General features: G+C 36.6%; 1 protein-coding gene across 6 annotated transcripts in view; it reads right to left on the bottom strand.

The window, feature by feature from the left end:
• The window catches only part of Sorcs1 (sortilin related VPS10 domain containing receptor 1), a 507,727-nt gene that overhangs the window by 82,261 nt on the left and 408,287 nt on the right, over positions 1-17,179 (bottom strand). For all 6 annotated transcript variants that reach the window (XM_041661119.1, XM_041661120.1, XM_041661121.1 and 3 more), the window contains exons 11-16: positions 9,626-9,728; positions 9,286-9,362; positions 7,254-7,345; positions 3,907-4,014; positions 2,343-2,460; positions 739-869 (exon numbers count right to left, since the gene is read on the bottom strand). In XM_041661119.1, the coding sequence (XP_041517053.1) occupies positions 739-869; positions 2,343-2,460; positions 3,907-4,014; positions 7,254-7,345; positions 9,286-9,362; positions 9,626-9,728 (629 nt within the window). The remainder of the gene's footprint in view (positions 1-738; positions 870-2,342; positions 2,461-3,906; positions 4,015-7,253; positions 7,346-9,285; positions 9,363-9,625; positions 9,729-17,179) is intronic.

Below are 17,179 nucleotides of genomic sequence, written 5' to 3'. Positions count from 1 at the left end.
CATCAATCATTTCTCAATTTCACCTGGAGATCAAACACTGACCAAAATTAAGTCAAGAGCATTGCTGGCTCTTCAATATAGATTTCTGCTTAGCTAATGTCTGGGCAGAACTCTACTGCTTTCTTTAGTTGATATCTCTCAGAGTCTCGCTGCTCCTCGAGTTTAAATTTATCTCTATAAGCACTCAGATCACAAGGTCAAATTGAGTCCACCCTTGCAGTGAGTTTATAAGTGTCACACTCTTAAGCTCTCACAAGCTGTGGATAGTTGATCACCACAGATTGAAAACTTTCAGGAACAGGGAGTTTATGCCTTTGAAGTTATTATGCCTACCATGGATGCTAGATTTTAGGAAGATTTTATGTAGCACATAAGTGTATTTGCTCCCTGAGAACTTCAATTACTATTTCCCATGTTGTTATCTATCTACCTAAAGCAGCTCAATATAGATCTGGCCCCTCTCTTTTTTTTTCTGAGAATACACCATCAATATGAAGATAATTGCCAATCATCTTGTAAGACCTCTTAAAATCCAAAGAAGAAACTGCTGTTTTTTTGAAAGATACAATCACATAGCTAATAAAAAGCATGATGCTGCCAAGAGAGAATTGTATAAAGACATGAAGACTGCCACTTAGCTCTAAGTGGATTATCACTTTTTCAAATCTAAGCTTTTATTGAGGGCTTCGTGGATGTCATATTACTGAACAGCGTTGTGAAATAGCTATGCAAGCTCACCAGTCAAAATCTGCCTCTGTGCAAACACAAGGCTCAGACTCCATTGCTCCTGCATATTTTCCCTGCATACACTTCCGCTCAGATTTTCGCTTCTTATATATCCTTTTGGCTCCCATGATGCATGCTTCACCCTGCAAGGAAACAAATATGACACAAAATCGAGCACATAGTTAGACTGCTCTTTTTACATAACAATGTGGTTTGGGGAGATATTCACAAACTTCAATATAAATAAGATATTTAGGAATCCAATTTGTGCTATTGGTATTTTCTCCTGAAGCCTATTATGAAGTATGAACACAAAGGCAGTTCCAACAATCAATGCAGATTTTTCTAATGATAGCCTCAACTCCTTATATATTCAGTAAATCTTTTTGGGCAATTGTTAGGCTTAGTGCAATGAAGGGCACAACAGAATATAATGTTGCCTATAACTAATAAATTGACTGCTAACCTGTAATGATTAATTTTAGTTTAGTATAAGAAAAGATTTATAGAGTTGGTCATTTATGTGCACATGAAAGAACATTACTAAGAAACATAATATCAATTATATCTCAATTGCTATGTTTTTCTGTATAACTTTATAGTACTAATTTTATGATCATCTACCAGAGAAGCAAGAAAGCCAAGTTCATTCTCTTTTCCAATAAATAAAAGCTGTAATTGTTACAATGTGTAGGCACCCCAAAAAGAAAAACAGCAGCAATGTGAGTGAAAATTTCTTTGGTTTACCTCTGAATAGGGGAAGAGTTCCTTGCTAATGCTGCACACACTGTCAAATATAGCACCTTTGTATTCTGAAAAATCAGAGCAGGATTTTTAAAATCTATTTTCCCCTGTCTATACAGAGGAAACTTACTTTAACTGGTTCCATTTCACATCATGAGTAAATACTTCACTCAGTCAGAGTATAGCAGGTAAATGTTTCACTCCCTGAATATAGGCATGACTTCTTAGTGGGTACCTCCACTATATCCCTTAAATTGCCTGCAAGACTGACATCTATATTGGGAAATCAAAAAGAGAAGATCTCATCCACGGATTTTGATGAGATGTATAACTAAGGGAGATGATGTAGGAAGTCAGTTTTCTATTAGCAATTTCACATTCTTATGCCATAATTATCTTGGAGGAAGCAAGAGGCACTCTAGACTCCTAAGTAATCACAGTAATATAAAGGGACTTCTTTGGCATCACTCACCCAGTATCCTTTGATGACTTTATGCCTTATCTGTGTCTGCATTGTTCATTGAAACTGAAAAACCAACCCTCACTATGCGTCTTTCATGCAGCCCTATGCTACGCTCAGACAAATTATGTTTGCATCTCAGTTCTGAGTTCATATTTCATTTTGAGGTATAAATCTAAGCTAAGCATATTTTAATTTTTATTCCATTGTATCTTATCATAAATAAAACAGAAACAACTTCACAACAGGATATAAATGTTGAGGTAGATTATGCTGTGAGACATAAAACGTAGGAGAATGAAATGGACAACATGGACTTGAGAACTCCAATTCTTAAGCCATAAGGAGTAGTTGTTTTTTATATATCCTCTGCCTACTTCCCACAGTACATGTTCATCTCTCTAACTCCTACCTGACTGTGCAACTGCCAAGGTCTGTAGTCTTCTTCAGCACAGCGTCTATCAAAAATGGACTTATAATCCACTTTGACAAGCTGCCATTCGGAGCGGTGGCTGAAATGTCCAAACACTCTGCAGGGTTTACAGTGATAGATAAGAGTCACAATCATGAAAACAACAACAGTTTAACAACAGCTTGCATTAATTTGTCTGCTGTGAAGATGACACACTGTGAGCCACATTACACGGATCACATCCCCTCACTGTTGAGAACATTTATGAAGACGATCTTATCACTGACTGCACTTTGCAGACAGATAAATTGAGGCTCAAAGATTTTTTTGTCAACACATAATTAACATTCATATCACTAGCAACTGGGAAGGAAAGCCAGATTCCAAAATAGTTGATTCAAAGACACAATAATGGTTTAGAAAAACAACTGAAGAAACACCCACAAATGCTGTATTCTAGGTGGTCCAATATATATTTCTAGGTGGTTTTGTTACTATATCTAGTCCATGGCTTCCATATTCTTTACCTTTTTGTAAGGTCCTACAGAAAGTGGACAAGAGGACCAAGTAATCACAATTCCTCTTACTTTTTAAAGCATGCTCTCCTGCAGTGATTCAGTTAGTTAGTATAGAATTTAGTAACTAGACAGTGTAGACAAAGTGGTCTTTCAGATCAGCATAGACAAAGCCTACAAAGTAGCCTTTCAGATCAACTTTGCTGTATGTGAAACAATATTTTGAAAACATAAATATTGAATAAAAGTGAGCTACTTAACATACTTCGGATCTAGTTGTGTTTGCCATGTACAAAAGTGAAACTGTGACTACTAGGCATAGTAGATTAAGTAGATTATTCTTATCTTTTCTCACTGCTAAAAGTGAGGAGGTTTAAATGTATGACAATTTTTCACTTTGAGTTTGACATTTTTACTGATTTCTCATTCAACTACTTTGGAATTATCTATCATTACAGATTTTCCATGATCCATTTTCTAAGAGCAGGGAATATCACAGTTATATATTTCAAACTCAAAGTTCAAGTTTTGAAACCCACAGTCAGTTAAGTCATTAATCAAGTCTTTCATGAATTAATAATCATTACTTTCCAGACAAGAATGAATGTAAATTAAATTTTTGCAAAGCCAGATGCTCTCATAACCATAATATGTCCATATCCTTAATATGTCTCACAATCATTTAGTGCAAGAAGTCGAGGGAAAATGAAATGTCATCATCTTAAAGGTCTAGAATTTTTTACATCTGTAGTATGCACAGTATTATTACATTTTTAAAAATACATACCTTTATTTTCTATTAAGACAGCTATTACTAATTTACCTAAACTCATTGAGTACAGAAAGAAATGATCAGAGCCTTTCCCTACCATCCTTTAGCTTGGGTCTTCAAAAATAGTTTGCATTCTTTTTCTTCTTTGCTGGAGGTTGTTGAAGTACAATGTATTAACATTGCTAACAACTTCCCAATTAACAGTAACAAATCCAACAGACCACTGAAAAACACATCTCTAGGTCATAGTGAGATGGGATAATACCATACCACTTACGTCATGATTAGTGTCTCTTCTCCAGGCTCCCCCAGAACTCCATCCACAAAAAGTGGAATGGATGTGAAACTGTATTTACTCCAAGATCGCCCTTCATCAAAACTCAACCTAATGGCAGAACAGTTTGACAGTCATCACATATCAAATGGAAAAGGTGACATCTCTGTGTAAGGAAAGATGTTAGTCACCAGCCCAGAAAGTAATACCACACTGAGACTTCATTACAAATAAGTGTACTTATTTACATCAAAAGACAGAAATAGAGATACTCAAGCTACTATGACAAGATGTGTTGGGGTATGAACAAGGGAGAATCAAATGAATTAGGAATAGTCTAATAGCAGCGAGTAATATAGATATCTTTTAAGTTCTTACACCTCATGGGACTATCTTCAAATCTGCAAACAAGTTTGACAAAAATTAAATAAATCTATCCCAAAATTACCAACTCATGAATAAGTCCCACTTATATTACATAAATCCTTACTGATCTCACTGGAATGCCTATGGAAGCACAGGCTGATGAAGGCAAGAGAAGTCTGCATTTCTGGTGGTCCATTATAACATAAATGCCTATGTTCTCTTCAAAATCCATATGTTAAAAATTGCATCACTAATGATATTAGAAAATAGATACTTGGATAAAAATAGATCTAAAGGTTAGAGTCCTCAGTGTTTTGGGACAATTGTTTTGTACCCTGTAAAGATTTGTCACTTGTATTGGTGTAATAAAATGCTAATTGACCAATCACCAGGCAGGTAGTGTAGGTGGGGCAAGCAAGCAGTCAGTATAGGCTGGCTGACCAGAACAGGAGAATTTGGGAAGAGAAAAGGCTCAGTCTGCAGTTGTACCACAGACACAGGGGGAGCAAGATGAGAATGCCTCCCTGATAAAAGCATCTGTGTGTTTCTTTGGGACTGAATGGCTGTGAAACCTCTATCAAACAAAATTGGATGTGATAATAGGTAGGTTAGTATGACCTTGCTCACACTAATCATAATAGTGAATAGTAGAGTGAATACTTGTGAGATATTACTTGTAGGCAATTGACATTGGTATAGATTCTTGTATATTTACACAAATTCAAGTTATATTAAATATGCTCCTATTTCTGTTTATAATATTGTACACTAGAGAAAGTTATTTTGTTATATTGTAAGCATGCATGCTTCTGATATTTTGTATATTGATGCCATTTTAGAATATATTTATAATATTGCACTGTACATTTCTACCTCTGATCAAGATAATTATACATGGTTTATATTTTGGAGTCATTGTCCTCATTTGCTACACAGCTGTTTAAAGATTAATATTCTAATATAAAGACTTAGTCTTTAAGCTACATATGAATTAATTATGATAGGCCTATCATCATCCATGTTTGCATATTTATGGTTAGACTAACCAGGTTCTTTAAATACATAGAGACTCTATTCCATGTGGATAGGTAATCTTCAACTACTTCAAAGAACTGTAGAATATGGCATTTTAAATAATTTAGGTTTCTGTTGACCTGAAACACAATTGCTCCTGGCAGCACCAATATATTCCTGAGAGAATGCTGAGCACCGAAGACACTCGACTTGGAGCTTGTTTTCTTCTTGACAAAACTGGCCTTTGGGCAAGGAACTGCCCATGCCTCAACCACTGACAAAACGCACAGTGTCAGGACAAGACAAAAAGGATAAAAGAAAAAAAACTGCCAAACCTTGCCAAGACAGGATAAGATTGTTCTGAAATTTTTCTTGCCTCCAAAAATGGTCTGTCAGTTATTCTAGTCCTTAACCAAAGATGGTTGCTCCAACATTGCAAATGAGACTTTGGGTGATTGCCCAGGTAGCCAGTTGTCTCTGTCACTTATTGCACATTTTGGAAGTTGCTTGATTGCCCTTCCTGTCTACTCAAGTAATATTATTTCTCTTCTCAGGTCTTCAATGGGGTTGAAGACTAGATAGTCATAGCTACTTACCTCTCATGACTTGACCAGCTATTTCTAATACAAGACTTAGAATCCTCAGGATAAAATAATTAGTGAGATTATTGTTTATGCTGGTTGTAATTTTAATTTTTATACTTGATATCTGCTCTTATTGTATATAGTTTTGTATTAGGCCTAGAACTCTTTTATTTAAAGAAAAGCGAGATGTGCTGTGGAACTCTTTCAGCCAATAGCCTTTAAAATACCAGTCCACTTGGGTGTGGCCTCTTATACTATAAATGCCAACATAAGACCTTTACACTCTCTCCCAGCTTCTGAATATGGTTCCTGTTGCCCATTCGTCAGAGGATTGTAATCTGTGAGTCTACCTCTAAATAAATAATCTTTTATTATGCTCAATTCTGAGTGAGTATGGGATTATTTTACAGCATGCATCATTACCTCAGAAATGGAAGTATTGTCTTAAGAAAGGGGCTTGGACTGTCTTTTCTTTTTTGTTATGTGGAAACACAGGTACAAGGCACTATTTAGGGATTCAAAAGTAGTTGTTCAGCTGAAATGAACATGGCCAGCATTAGTGTCTTATACTTCAAGCTCACAAAACTATGAAGAAATAAATTTTTCCTGTTCATGAGTTATCTTGTTATGGTATTTGGTAACAAAACATGAGCACTAACTGAGACAACTGAATGAGAGGGTGTGTTTTATTCTGTCTTTCCCTGTAGATGCCTTTCCACAGGACCAACCTTTGAAGTTTTCTCCTAAGGTCATTAATATAATAAAAGATGGAAGGAAAATCAGGCTTTTGATTTTTCACAAGCAAAATATTCAGTGGACCACTTCCAAATATGAATAAATAAATCTGTTGGAAACCCCTGTAGACATTTGGCCTTGCACATTGATCAATAAAAGAAACAAGCATATTTGAGGAATGTCACCTCATTAAAGGGAACTAAGGAAGTATTACAGGTGAAACAAGATAAGAGCAGAATAATCATGAACTGCAAATCTCCGTGTGGGATGCACAAAACTGTGTATATACTAAACTTCACGAGAGGCTGCTAGGGATGGGTGATTGTAAATACTGTCCTCTGCTGAGAAGTCACGGGAGAGTGGGAATGAGGCTGTCCAGCTGATGGCGCTGAGGAACTACGAAACTGATGCATGCACTGTCACATTTGAACACCATAATGCAGTTGTTCTTGTAGGAGCAGAAACACTTGCCCATCCTTCTGTTTGCCCCAATTTCCTCCTTCCAGTCTGAGGCCACACTCTTACTTCAGTGGAACAAACATGAAATTATGTGGTAGTTGGAACAAACATAGTTGTAGTGTGATGGCCGATTCAAATGCTGGCCTGGATAAAATGGCCACATGCATTTTTCTATGCTAGAAGTAGCCTTACCAAAGGTGGCGAATTGGGAGAGATGTGTGTTTCATAGCAACCAGGACTCCACCTTGATCTAAGTACAAAATACTGTGCTCTTCTTCAAAGATCTGGATGAGAAAAAGAAGAACACATAGGCACACAATGACATTACATCTGCACCTGGTATCCAGGGTATGAGAAATCCGTTTAGGGAGATTAAAATCTCTCACATAGAAATAGGTTTCCCTAAGCTTTGAGAAAATGCAAGCGAAAAGGCGATGCTTCTCAACATGGGCTACATCTATCACTGATACTAAATAAAATAATTTTATAGTTCTAAAAAATAAATTTTAAGCATGAATGGCAACTATTCATGTTTTTATTCTCTTATATTGTGTAGTACTTATCAATTCCTATTTCTGAAGATGATGTCAGAGCACAGGGAAACTGTAAATAGTGTACATATCTAGATGGAAGGAACATTGGCGACAGTTTAGTACAACATTCTCATTCATATACTAAGATTTGCAGAGTGGGAACGCACAAATAACAATGGGTGAAGCTGAGGCTCACTGCACCGTATTGACCTTTTCAGATGTAATTATCTAATATCTTCAAATTCTCACACTTGATCAAAAGAGATGTTTTCTCATTTGACTCATAGATATCCTTCCAAGTGATAAGTAGCTCTAATCAAGACAAAATCATTAACTTTGGTCACATTTAAAATGGAGTCATTCATAAAATGTGGAAAAATGAATCTAAAATCAAATGGAGACAATCTCTAAATTTTTCTATATAAAATGCTTTCTGGGTTCTCAGTTAAAATGTTATGATGGATTCATCTAAAGTTATACTAGAGACATAATCTCTCTCTTTAATCTTTTCAGTATGTGTGTGTGTGTGAGAGAGAGAGAGACAGAGAGAGAGAAAGAAATGCATGAGACCAGAAGAAGGTATTGAACTCCTTGAAGCTGAAGTTACAGGTGGTCATGAATTTCTGGATGTGGGTGTTAGGGGACCAAATTTTGGGTCTCTAAAGTGCAGAAAGGAACTTAATCACATAGCCATTCTCCAGTCTCATTAATTCTTATGCATAATATATGACCTCTACCTGTATCAGGAGAATTCTATGTCTCATTTAGTGTCAGAAGAAAGAAATGGAATCCTGAGAAATCCTGACACTGTTCCCCCAAGATTTCCTTAAGGTTTTCCATCTTCTTTCAGACCCCCAAAATTTCTTCTGTACTCTTTCATCAAAATATGCAATACCATTGAGGGATTAAAACTAAGAAAAAACATTGGGCTATCAGGTCCTCCTCCTCTTTTTCCTTTCATGAAATTAAAAGTTAAGTGAGCCCGTTGTTAAGTATGATTACCTGTGCACTAGATTTCAATTTACAGTGCTAGTTATTGTATGATAATTAAGCACCAGAGGCTTATTAAAACATATTTATTGAGGTGTAACAGTCATACATTAGGCTTGTTGTGATAGTTAAACCTCATTAAATGCCTGCTTTATAAGCTGTCAAATTTCTAATTTTCATTCAGAAGAAAGGTAGGAGGCAGCTAAGCTAAGCACATTGGTTTGAAGTGGCTCCATTTGTGTTTATTGACCATATGTAGTCTGAGAATTATTACTCGGTTATTTACACATGAGATTTAAACAATGCAGAATGCCAACTGGGTAATGGCTATTTTTGCTTCTCTTTGAGGCAAGGAGAATTTATAAAGACAACTAAGTTTTACATGTGCAATCCACTCAGAAGTATCCAAGTTTCTTATATGATGGACTCAGGGATTCAATTTTCTTTTGCATAAAAATGCCTTCCAACTTGATTTCAGATGCATTTAGGTATGGACCCATGATACAAAATATCTTTATCAAAGGATAAAAACATCAACCTTTAGAAATTTGGTTTAGTTCATTTCAAACTTGCATTAAAAGGAGAAAATGAAATACACTTTTTCATGTCAGAATGCTGTCTTTAGGTTTCTAGATTTGAAATAAGTTGAACTATGACTTAGAACTTGAGCAGGCCAACCTAGACCAAGGATATTTTCTTACCTGCCTCCAAGTGTTCCCTGCGTCTGAAGAGACAAACATGCTGATGTCGCTGTCTGACAGTTCAGAACCTATATTACCTAGAAAGAGTGCAGGTTCATTAGTGGGAGGAAGATTCTGAAAGAGTCAAGAACAGATCACATCAACAGTCTGCACTGCCTAGATGGATTTCAACCATAAACTTTCTGTCTAAGCAAGGATTTTCAGTAAACTTGCTTCAGGTCAATGGTTTAGTTGACTTTCCAAAATATTTTTATCTTGCTCATGAAATTCCAACCACAGATATCTAGTTTCTTAAGATAAACACATATACAATAGTAAGCAGAGCATTCACACATCTTACCTGAAGCAACTATAATACTTGGGGCTGTGTCCCTGCTGGCAATGATCCCAGAGGTGTAGGGATTCTCAGAGACCTTGAGATGAAGGTGTAGTGAGCAATAAGGCTAGGAGGAAGAGAACTGAAGGTCATATATGCACAAAATCAACATGGCCACTCGAAACATAGATTCTACAGCTAGGAACATTGCTACAAATTCAGGGTCAACCTGATCTACAGAGGATGTTTGAGGGATTCCTAGAGAGACCCTATCTCACTTTTGTAAAGTAAACATAAAACAAAATAAACTAAAAGACCTAGATTCAGAACATCTAATCTATCTGTCTATCTATCCATCTAGCTATGTATCCAGTCTGTGTTCCATCTATGAACATCTTCTTCTACCCATTGCACTCATCCATCCACCAACTCATCAATATTGTGTTCTTAAATGTCTATTGTCAACCAAGTATATGACATCTGTTAGGTGGATATAAAAAAAAAACACCACCAAAACAGTCCTAATTTACCTAAATTATATTTATATGATAAACTTTCTAACAACTGTAAAATGTTAGTCAGAACGCATTAAACAATTATGGACCAAAATTTGATTTCTGCCATTACAGACATTAAAAAAAAAGAAAGGACATGAGATCTTTCTATTGGTAACCAGGTTAAAACAAAGTATTTTAGTGCTCCTAATAAAGACAAAAATAAAACATTATAAAACTCTAGATGGTGAAGAGACAGTACAACCTGAGGGAGGATGGGAAGGTGATATGACCAAGGTATTTGAGGGGAAATTTGGGACATGAGCAATACCAATAACAAAGAACAAGAGGGGAATTGATAGACTATCACACTATGTATCCAGGGAAGACTAAAGGAACAACGAAACATGATGCTAAGAAAAGGGGATGAGTTGACCTAGGAGAACTTGAGAAATCAGTTGGCAGCTGAGCCATTAAATACCACAGAACATGGCCTCAGCATAGAAAATTCTGTATGAGATGTGAAACTGCCCTAACATCTGCAAACAAATGACACAGTGTCATCACCAGATTCTGATTCTTTTTTAATGAATATGTATTAATTATACAAACTAATGAGTTTCATCACTGACATGTACACAACACACTTTAATCATCTTTATCCCTTCAGTTATCCAATTTTAATTTTGCTCATTACAAAAATAATTTTTTGTAGACAAAATGCAGTAGCAATAAAATTTAAATGAAAATTTTAGGCAATTGTTTATGTGTGCTTAGGGGCCTTGGTCCAATTCTCTGATTAAGAAATCTATAGTTTTTCAAAAGTGGATAGTATTTCTTTATATGAATTTTGTTGATAGTTCTCCATATACTTAACTGTCAAAAACACAAGCTTGTGTTTGAACCTCAGTTTCCTTCGTCTCTTAGGAAGATTGCTTCCTAATCTTATTGAGTTGAGGTTTGGGAATCACCAGTGTATCTAAGCTATGACTTTTATTCTTCTCTGTAAGTCTCAGTCAGAAAATATTCAGAGAACTTCTGAAATGCAATGATTAAATTTCTATAGGATGGTGGAAATGACAAAGCAAAAATGAAACTCAGGAATAAAAGCAGCCAAACACTGCAAAATGAAATCACAGATCACAATAGTGTGGCAGAACTCTCACTAACAGCACGGAAAGTACAGCCCTGAAGGAACAATGAATTACTGATTCTGCATGAAAATTCTATGCAAAGTTTCAAGGAGAGTTTCATGCTCATAATATTCTGAAAAGGAACACATAGCTCTAAAAGAGAAGGAACCAAATACTAGGCTTCTTTATGCCCATCAGGAAGACGAGAGGAACCAAGAGCAATGTTGTGGGACACCTAGAATGCTACGACAAGAAGAATGGATCCATCATACCTTGGAAACTTTCCTATCATATGTAGATTACATATTTACTTTTGTCTGATTTATCAACATTTATTTTACTATGAGTAATCCTGAATGGTCTGTTTCAGGTATGGTATAATTTTATCTTTCTCAGACAATCTAGAAATAAAATCAAATCAGGTTCTATACTGCATCTCATATGGAATCTTGCATATAATTTATAGCATTCCAAAGAGTGTCATATAGCCTGGGTATTATCTCTAGACATAGAGATTTCATGGAGTGCCATTTAAATCACTTAACAGAGCACTAGATTCATGTACAAGAGAGTGTCCAGGTCACAGTCTTGAGCCAGTCACTTGCAGCAATTGAAAGATTATGAGGCTCAGTTGATGTCTGCGCCAGTAATTATTTGGTATGGAGGTGTGTGATAACAAAGAGACGAGGGCATTTCAATCAGCTATCTCAACCTGCTCTCTGGCCCTGGCGTTCAGAGGGCCAAGGCATTAAGTTAAGAAGCAAAGGCACAAATGATCTCACTGACTTGGCCTCCTCTCTCACATTCGTAGTCTTGGATTGCCCCCAGCTGGTACACAGAGAATTTTCTATGCCATATTTTTCTGTTTCTTTCATTTTCTTTATCAAACAGTTTATATGGCTGACTCCAATGTCTCAAGAAAATCAAGAGAAAGTGACTGTGCTTTAGTTAACATTTTGTATTTGGCCTGTTGTGTCAAAAGTTATTCCATGACAAACCACTGTCGGGTATATTATAAGGACCATCACGCTGTTCTGAGTCTTTGGAGGACATGGAAAACGGCTTCTGAATTCTCATGTACATTTTGGCCAGGAAGGGGCACTTAGTGTTTCTTTTTCACCCTTTCTTTTTGCCTTTATTTATTTAAAATGTCTTTAATTTGCTCATGGGCAAATAGGTGTGGAGGACCTACACTATGCTGCTTCTTACAGCGGCAGTTGCTGCAGTGATCTCTCCAGGGTCATCTCCAACACAACAAAGAATGGGATGTTTCAGGTTTCAAGGGTACTTCCTGATATCTTTTCCCTTCCTTCCGTACAAAGCAAAGAGAAGCATGTACACTGATACCAACCATGTTCTAGCAGCTAGCTTACAGAAGATGGGTCACCAGCATCCATAGTCAGAAACTGCCGTTTGTGTCCTTCATCTACTTAACAGACATGATATATTATGAAGCTTCCTAGTGGCTCTGAGATACTGGCTTCTTAGTCTCTAATGTTATCCTACTGAGGCACAGGATATCTTGAGAATCAGAAGCTCATGGAAGGCCATAGAAACAGAAGAAATGCATGTGCAGAGTCCCATCTGATTTTAGGGAGTTTCCAAACCCTTTACCTCCAAATCAAATTACCTTTCTTTCCTACCCTGATCTTTTCTTTTATCTAACAAAACTATTTTGACACAAGTATGTGTTCCATAAATACTCAGTGGGACTAAATTAACACATTGTTTCTTCATCTTGGATACTTATCATTCAATCCTTCTGTCTAACTGAAACGCTCTACCCACCAATCATTTTGTTTATTTTTTTTAATCGTTGCTTTTCTGAGCCGTGGTCTCAGTTTTAGCCCCTTTAGGCATCCTTTCATTCAATCTTCCCCTTTATAGAACTTCCTTGGTTTTATTGTTTGTTTGTTTTGTTTCATAGAATATCCTCTGTTAAGAGATATTTTGCTCCTTGACGTTGAGAACACCACTGCTTACATCTCATAGGTTAGTAGCAAGTCATATTTGTCATTTGGTTGCTGCTTACAATACTTAACAGTTTTTCTGTGGTCCGTTAATTATCTTCTGTGTTTCAAGTACAATGGGGAATCACCTAGTGCTAAAAGACACGTGTCCGATAAAGATATGAACTTAAAAAAACTATTAGGGTTGATTTAATAAAGAACCAGTCCAAAAGTCTACTTTTCCCCCTCCACCCTCTGTAATAACAGCTTTTACATCTTACACTCAGGGCAACTCATTTCCATAGCTACTAATGTGAAGGTTATACCATAAACACAGGTCAGAACTTTCAATAGGCCCAAAACAGCCACTAAGTCCCCAAACAGCATTCTCAAACACTTCCCCAAGCACACATGATTTTGTATGTTTTTTATTCAAAATTATAGCAAAGAATTCATTTTGTATTCAGTAAAGATTCAATCACAAAGAAGAAGGAGTTATTTAAACGTGGGACATCCAGTACCACTTCAGTTCAACACAATGGAGTCCTGGAGTCAACAAGAATCTCTCACAGCACTTCCTCTCAGCTCCAGATTGAAAATTTAAAAAAATAGAGTAAAATGATTACAAAGAAGCCAGGGTCTCTCTGTAGAGAACCCTGTGCTTTTGCTCAAAGGCCCAAGCATTTGTCACAGTCTCAGGTGTGCCCCCACATTGCCTCTGAGAAGCCCGAGTCTCAGGCTTTGGTGGAAGATGACTATGACCTGCAATACTCTATCTAATTGTTCAATGCAGTCTTCAGAAGCAAGAAATCTCAGCTGAGTCTCTGGGCAATCAGTCTGAAAGTCCTAAAAATACAGCCGCAAATTACTCTGGATGTCTTATTCTATAGAATGCATCTTGCCAGGGACATTCCATTTGGGGCTGTAATTCGGGACTTGTTCACGTTTGTAACAGCCCCGCTGGAAAGTCTCTTCTCTAATCACTGGCCTCTGCTTTGAGTGACACTGCCACTGTCCAAGTACTACAATATAAAATCGCTTTTGTATCTCCACTGCCACTGCCTCCCAAGCCTTAGAAGCTTTCTTTTCTTTCCTTCTTTCTTTCTTTTCAGTTGAGGTGTCCTGTAGTTCAAAGATTTTTCTCTCCTATTTTGTGCCTTTGGGATGATTTTTAAAACTGATTTCACCTCCCTTTTCTATTTCCTTTGTCAGCTTCCATTCTTTACTCTGTTTCCTGGTTTTTAAAAGTTTATGTTAAACTACTTGAGTAACAAGATTAATAAAGGAGAAAGGCCCAAAGACTCCTGGATCCAAACACTCTAAATCCCAATAATTCATGTGTCCTTAATCTCAATTAGCCTCTTGATTTTGTTAACTTTGGGGTCAATTTGAATTCATGAGGATGTTACAGTGATGTCTTCAGTGTAACTGAGAAGGATGGCACAGTTTCGGTTAAAATCAAATCTGAAAGTCAAACTTCTTTCAATAGGGTGATTATATTTACCACACAAAACATACAAATATAGTATATATATTGAATCCTCCATGACTCAAGTTTGTACGATTCTTGATACAAATTCTTGAAATTGACATAAAGATGGTCACAGTTTTTGTATTTTTGGAGTAGACATTTAATACAGGAAGATGGGAAAGAAAATCAGCGTATAAATGTAATGATTTTTAGATAATAAATCTTATAAAGAAAAAGAATAAAATAAACAGTTTTGACATCATTGGATACTCACGAAAACCAACTAAGAAGAAAGGATCTGAATGGAAAGAAAAGGTCTATTTTGAAAATGGGATCCTTTAAAAGAAATAATAGGAAATCCCATGGCAAGACATACATGAACACAGTAAGTTCATAATGTGAAAAGTAGTGAACTCTTTCTTCTCCATAACAACTTGTGAGTGAGGAAGGATGGAGGGATTGGGTAGGGTCTAACTAAAAGGAAGAGACAGAGGCCAGGTAATAGGACACCATACATGCTTTGATAAAATATTGGATTTATTGTACTTGAACTAGAAAGTCAACAGAAATCTTAAGTAAATGATGCACATTTAAACTTTCATATGACAGTGTTTGATAAAAATGGATGAATGAGAAATCTAGTAGGCAAGATAATATGCAAGAGCTGTAGTAGTAATCTAGGGCCCTAAGTGTGCTTCTAACTGTAGAACACAAGTGAAATTTTGAGGGTGATGGAAATCAAATAGCATACACATCTGTCTGTCACTGATGCTTTTTATGTACACTTTACCTCAATAAAACTGACTTTTTAAAAAAATGGACTACTATGTGAAGGATGAATTGCCAGGTAGAAATGAGAAGAGAGTGTGGCCAATAGGAGATTTTCACTGAGCACCAACCAATGAGTGATTACACTTGGATTAATAGTCCCATGGTAATGGGCAAGGGGGTCAATACTGTATCTCTATTTCGGAAATATAATAATACAGCTTTACAATTCTGGGTTGGGGTTGGGAGCAAGTGTGCCTTGCTCAGTATTTTGCTAAGAAGAGCCACTTTCAGTCGTCCCTTTATGATGCTACAGAGGAGAGACAAAGCTGTCTATGTGAGATGGTTAATAGCCTTTCTCATAGGTATTGATCTTCAAGTTATGTGGTATGTGTGGAAGAAGTTATTAAGGTGCTAGTATATTTAAACACCATAATTCCATAACCTGGAGTAGTTGGATAGGAAGCTGATACATTTTAATAGCACTCACCCATACCTTGACTAATATACATATCCAATAGATACCTATAGCATTTACCTAGTCGATCACTGGACTGTGAACTCTCCATCACAACAGGCTATTTTTCTCCCAGAAGGTTGCTGGTAATAACGATGGTGTCTGAGTAGGAGTTGAAATTTAAGACTGCTTTGCTGATGCACAGTGATGACATAAATGTCTGTTACAACTAATAAGGTCAAACTACAGCATCCTTTTGAGAAAGATGTTGACCTGCCTACTGCTATGTGAGATGAACCTGAGAAATGACTGCCACAGAATTGTGGGATAAATGAAACAGAGTGAAGATTACATCAAAGTCAGTGTTATGAATAGTGAGATCAATAATAGATGCACATATAGGTGAAATAGATTTGAATAGATACGCATATGCATATAGCCACATTTTAAAACCTTACTATAAAACTACATGATCGTCCCCACACTGATATCATCTTTGTGTGATCTTTAAAATAACTTCTGAGATGTTTTAAAGAACATATGTATTAAAAAATACTTTGATTGAAAATATATCTCTTCTTCCTCTGTTTCTGTATTCACTAGGTATCTATTTGATATAGGTGGGTCTTCTGTCTATGTGTTACTTTCATTGGTCAAATAAAGAGACTGCCTTGGCCTTTGATAGGACAGCAGCTTAGATAGATGGAGTAGACAGAACAGAATGCTGGGAGAAAGAAGCAGAGTCAGGCAGACCCCATGGCTCTCTTCTCTAAGATGGATGCTGGCTAAACTCATGCAGGTAAGCCACAGTCAAGTGGTGATACAGATTATCCGAAATGGGTTAATTAAGATGTGAGAGTTAGCCAAGAAGAGGCTAGAACTAATGGGCCAGGCAGTCTTTAAATGAATACAGTTTCCATGTAATTATTTTGGGGATTAGCCAGGCGGCTGGGAGCCAGGTGGCGGGAAGCTACCCGCCGCTCCTTTTACAACATCCACTGATATGCTGAGCATATCATGGCCATCAGAGCCACTGTGATGCAACTAAGAGATGCTTTGTTTATAAATCTAGTATCACTCCGTCAAGTAAGCTGATCTAGTATCACTCCGTCAAGTAAGCTGAAACCTCCTTGATAACACTGTCTTTCATCTTTCTCTATGATACTATCCTATCTTTTAACATATAAATAATTTCTTGCTGACATATCTGATAAAGAAAAGTCAATGAAAGAAAGCCGTGATTTAAAGCAATGATATGGATATGCAAACTTTCCTTTCAAGGGTAGTAATATAAATATCTTAGACT

This window comes from Microtus oregoni, unplaced genomic scaffold (genome assembly GCF_018167655.1).
Source record: "Microtus oregoni isolate MIOR12 unplaced genomic scaffold, Mior012 000012F_ref0000307, whole genome shotgun sequence".
In the NCBI taxonomy this organism is placed as follows: Eukaryota; Metazoa; Chordata; class Mammalia; order Rodentia; family Cricetidae; genus Microtus; species Microtus oregoni.
This window is presented reverse-complemented; position numbering and strand designations above follow the sequence as displayed.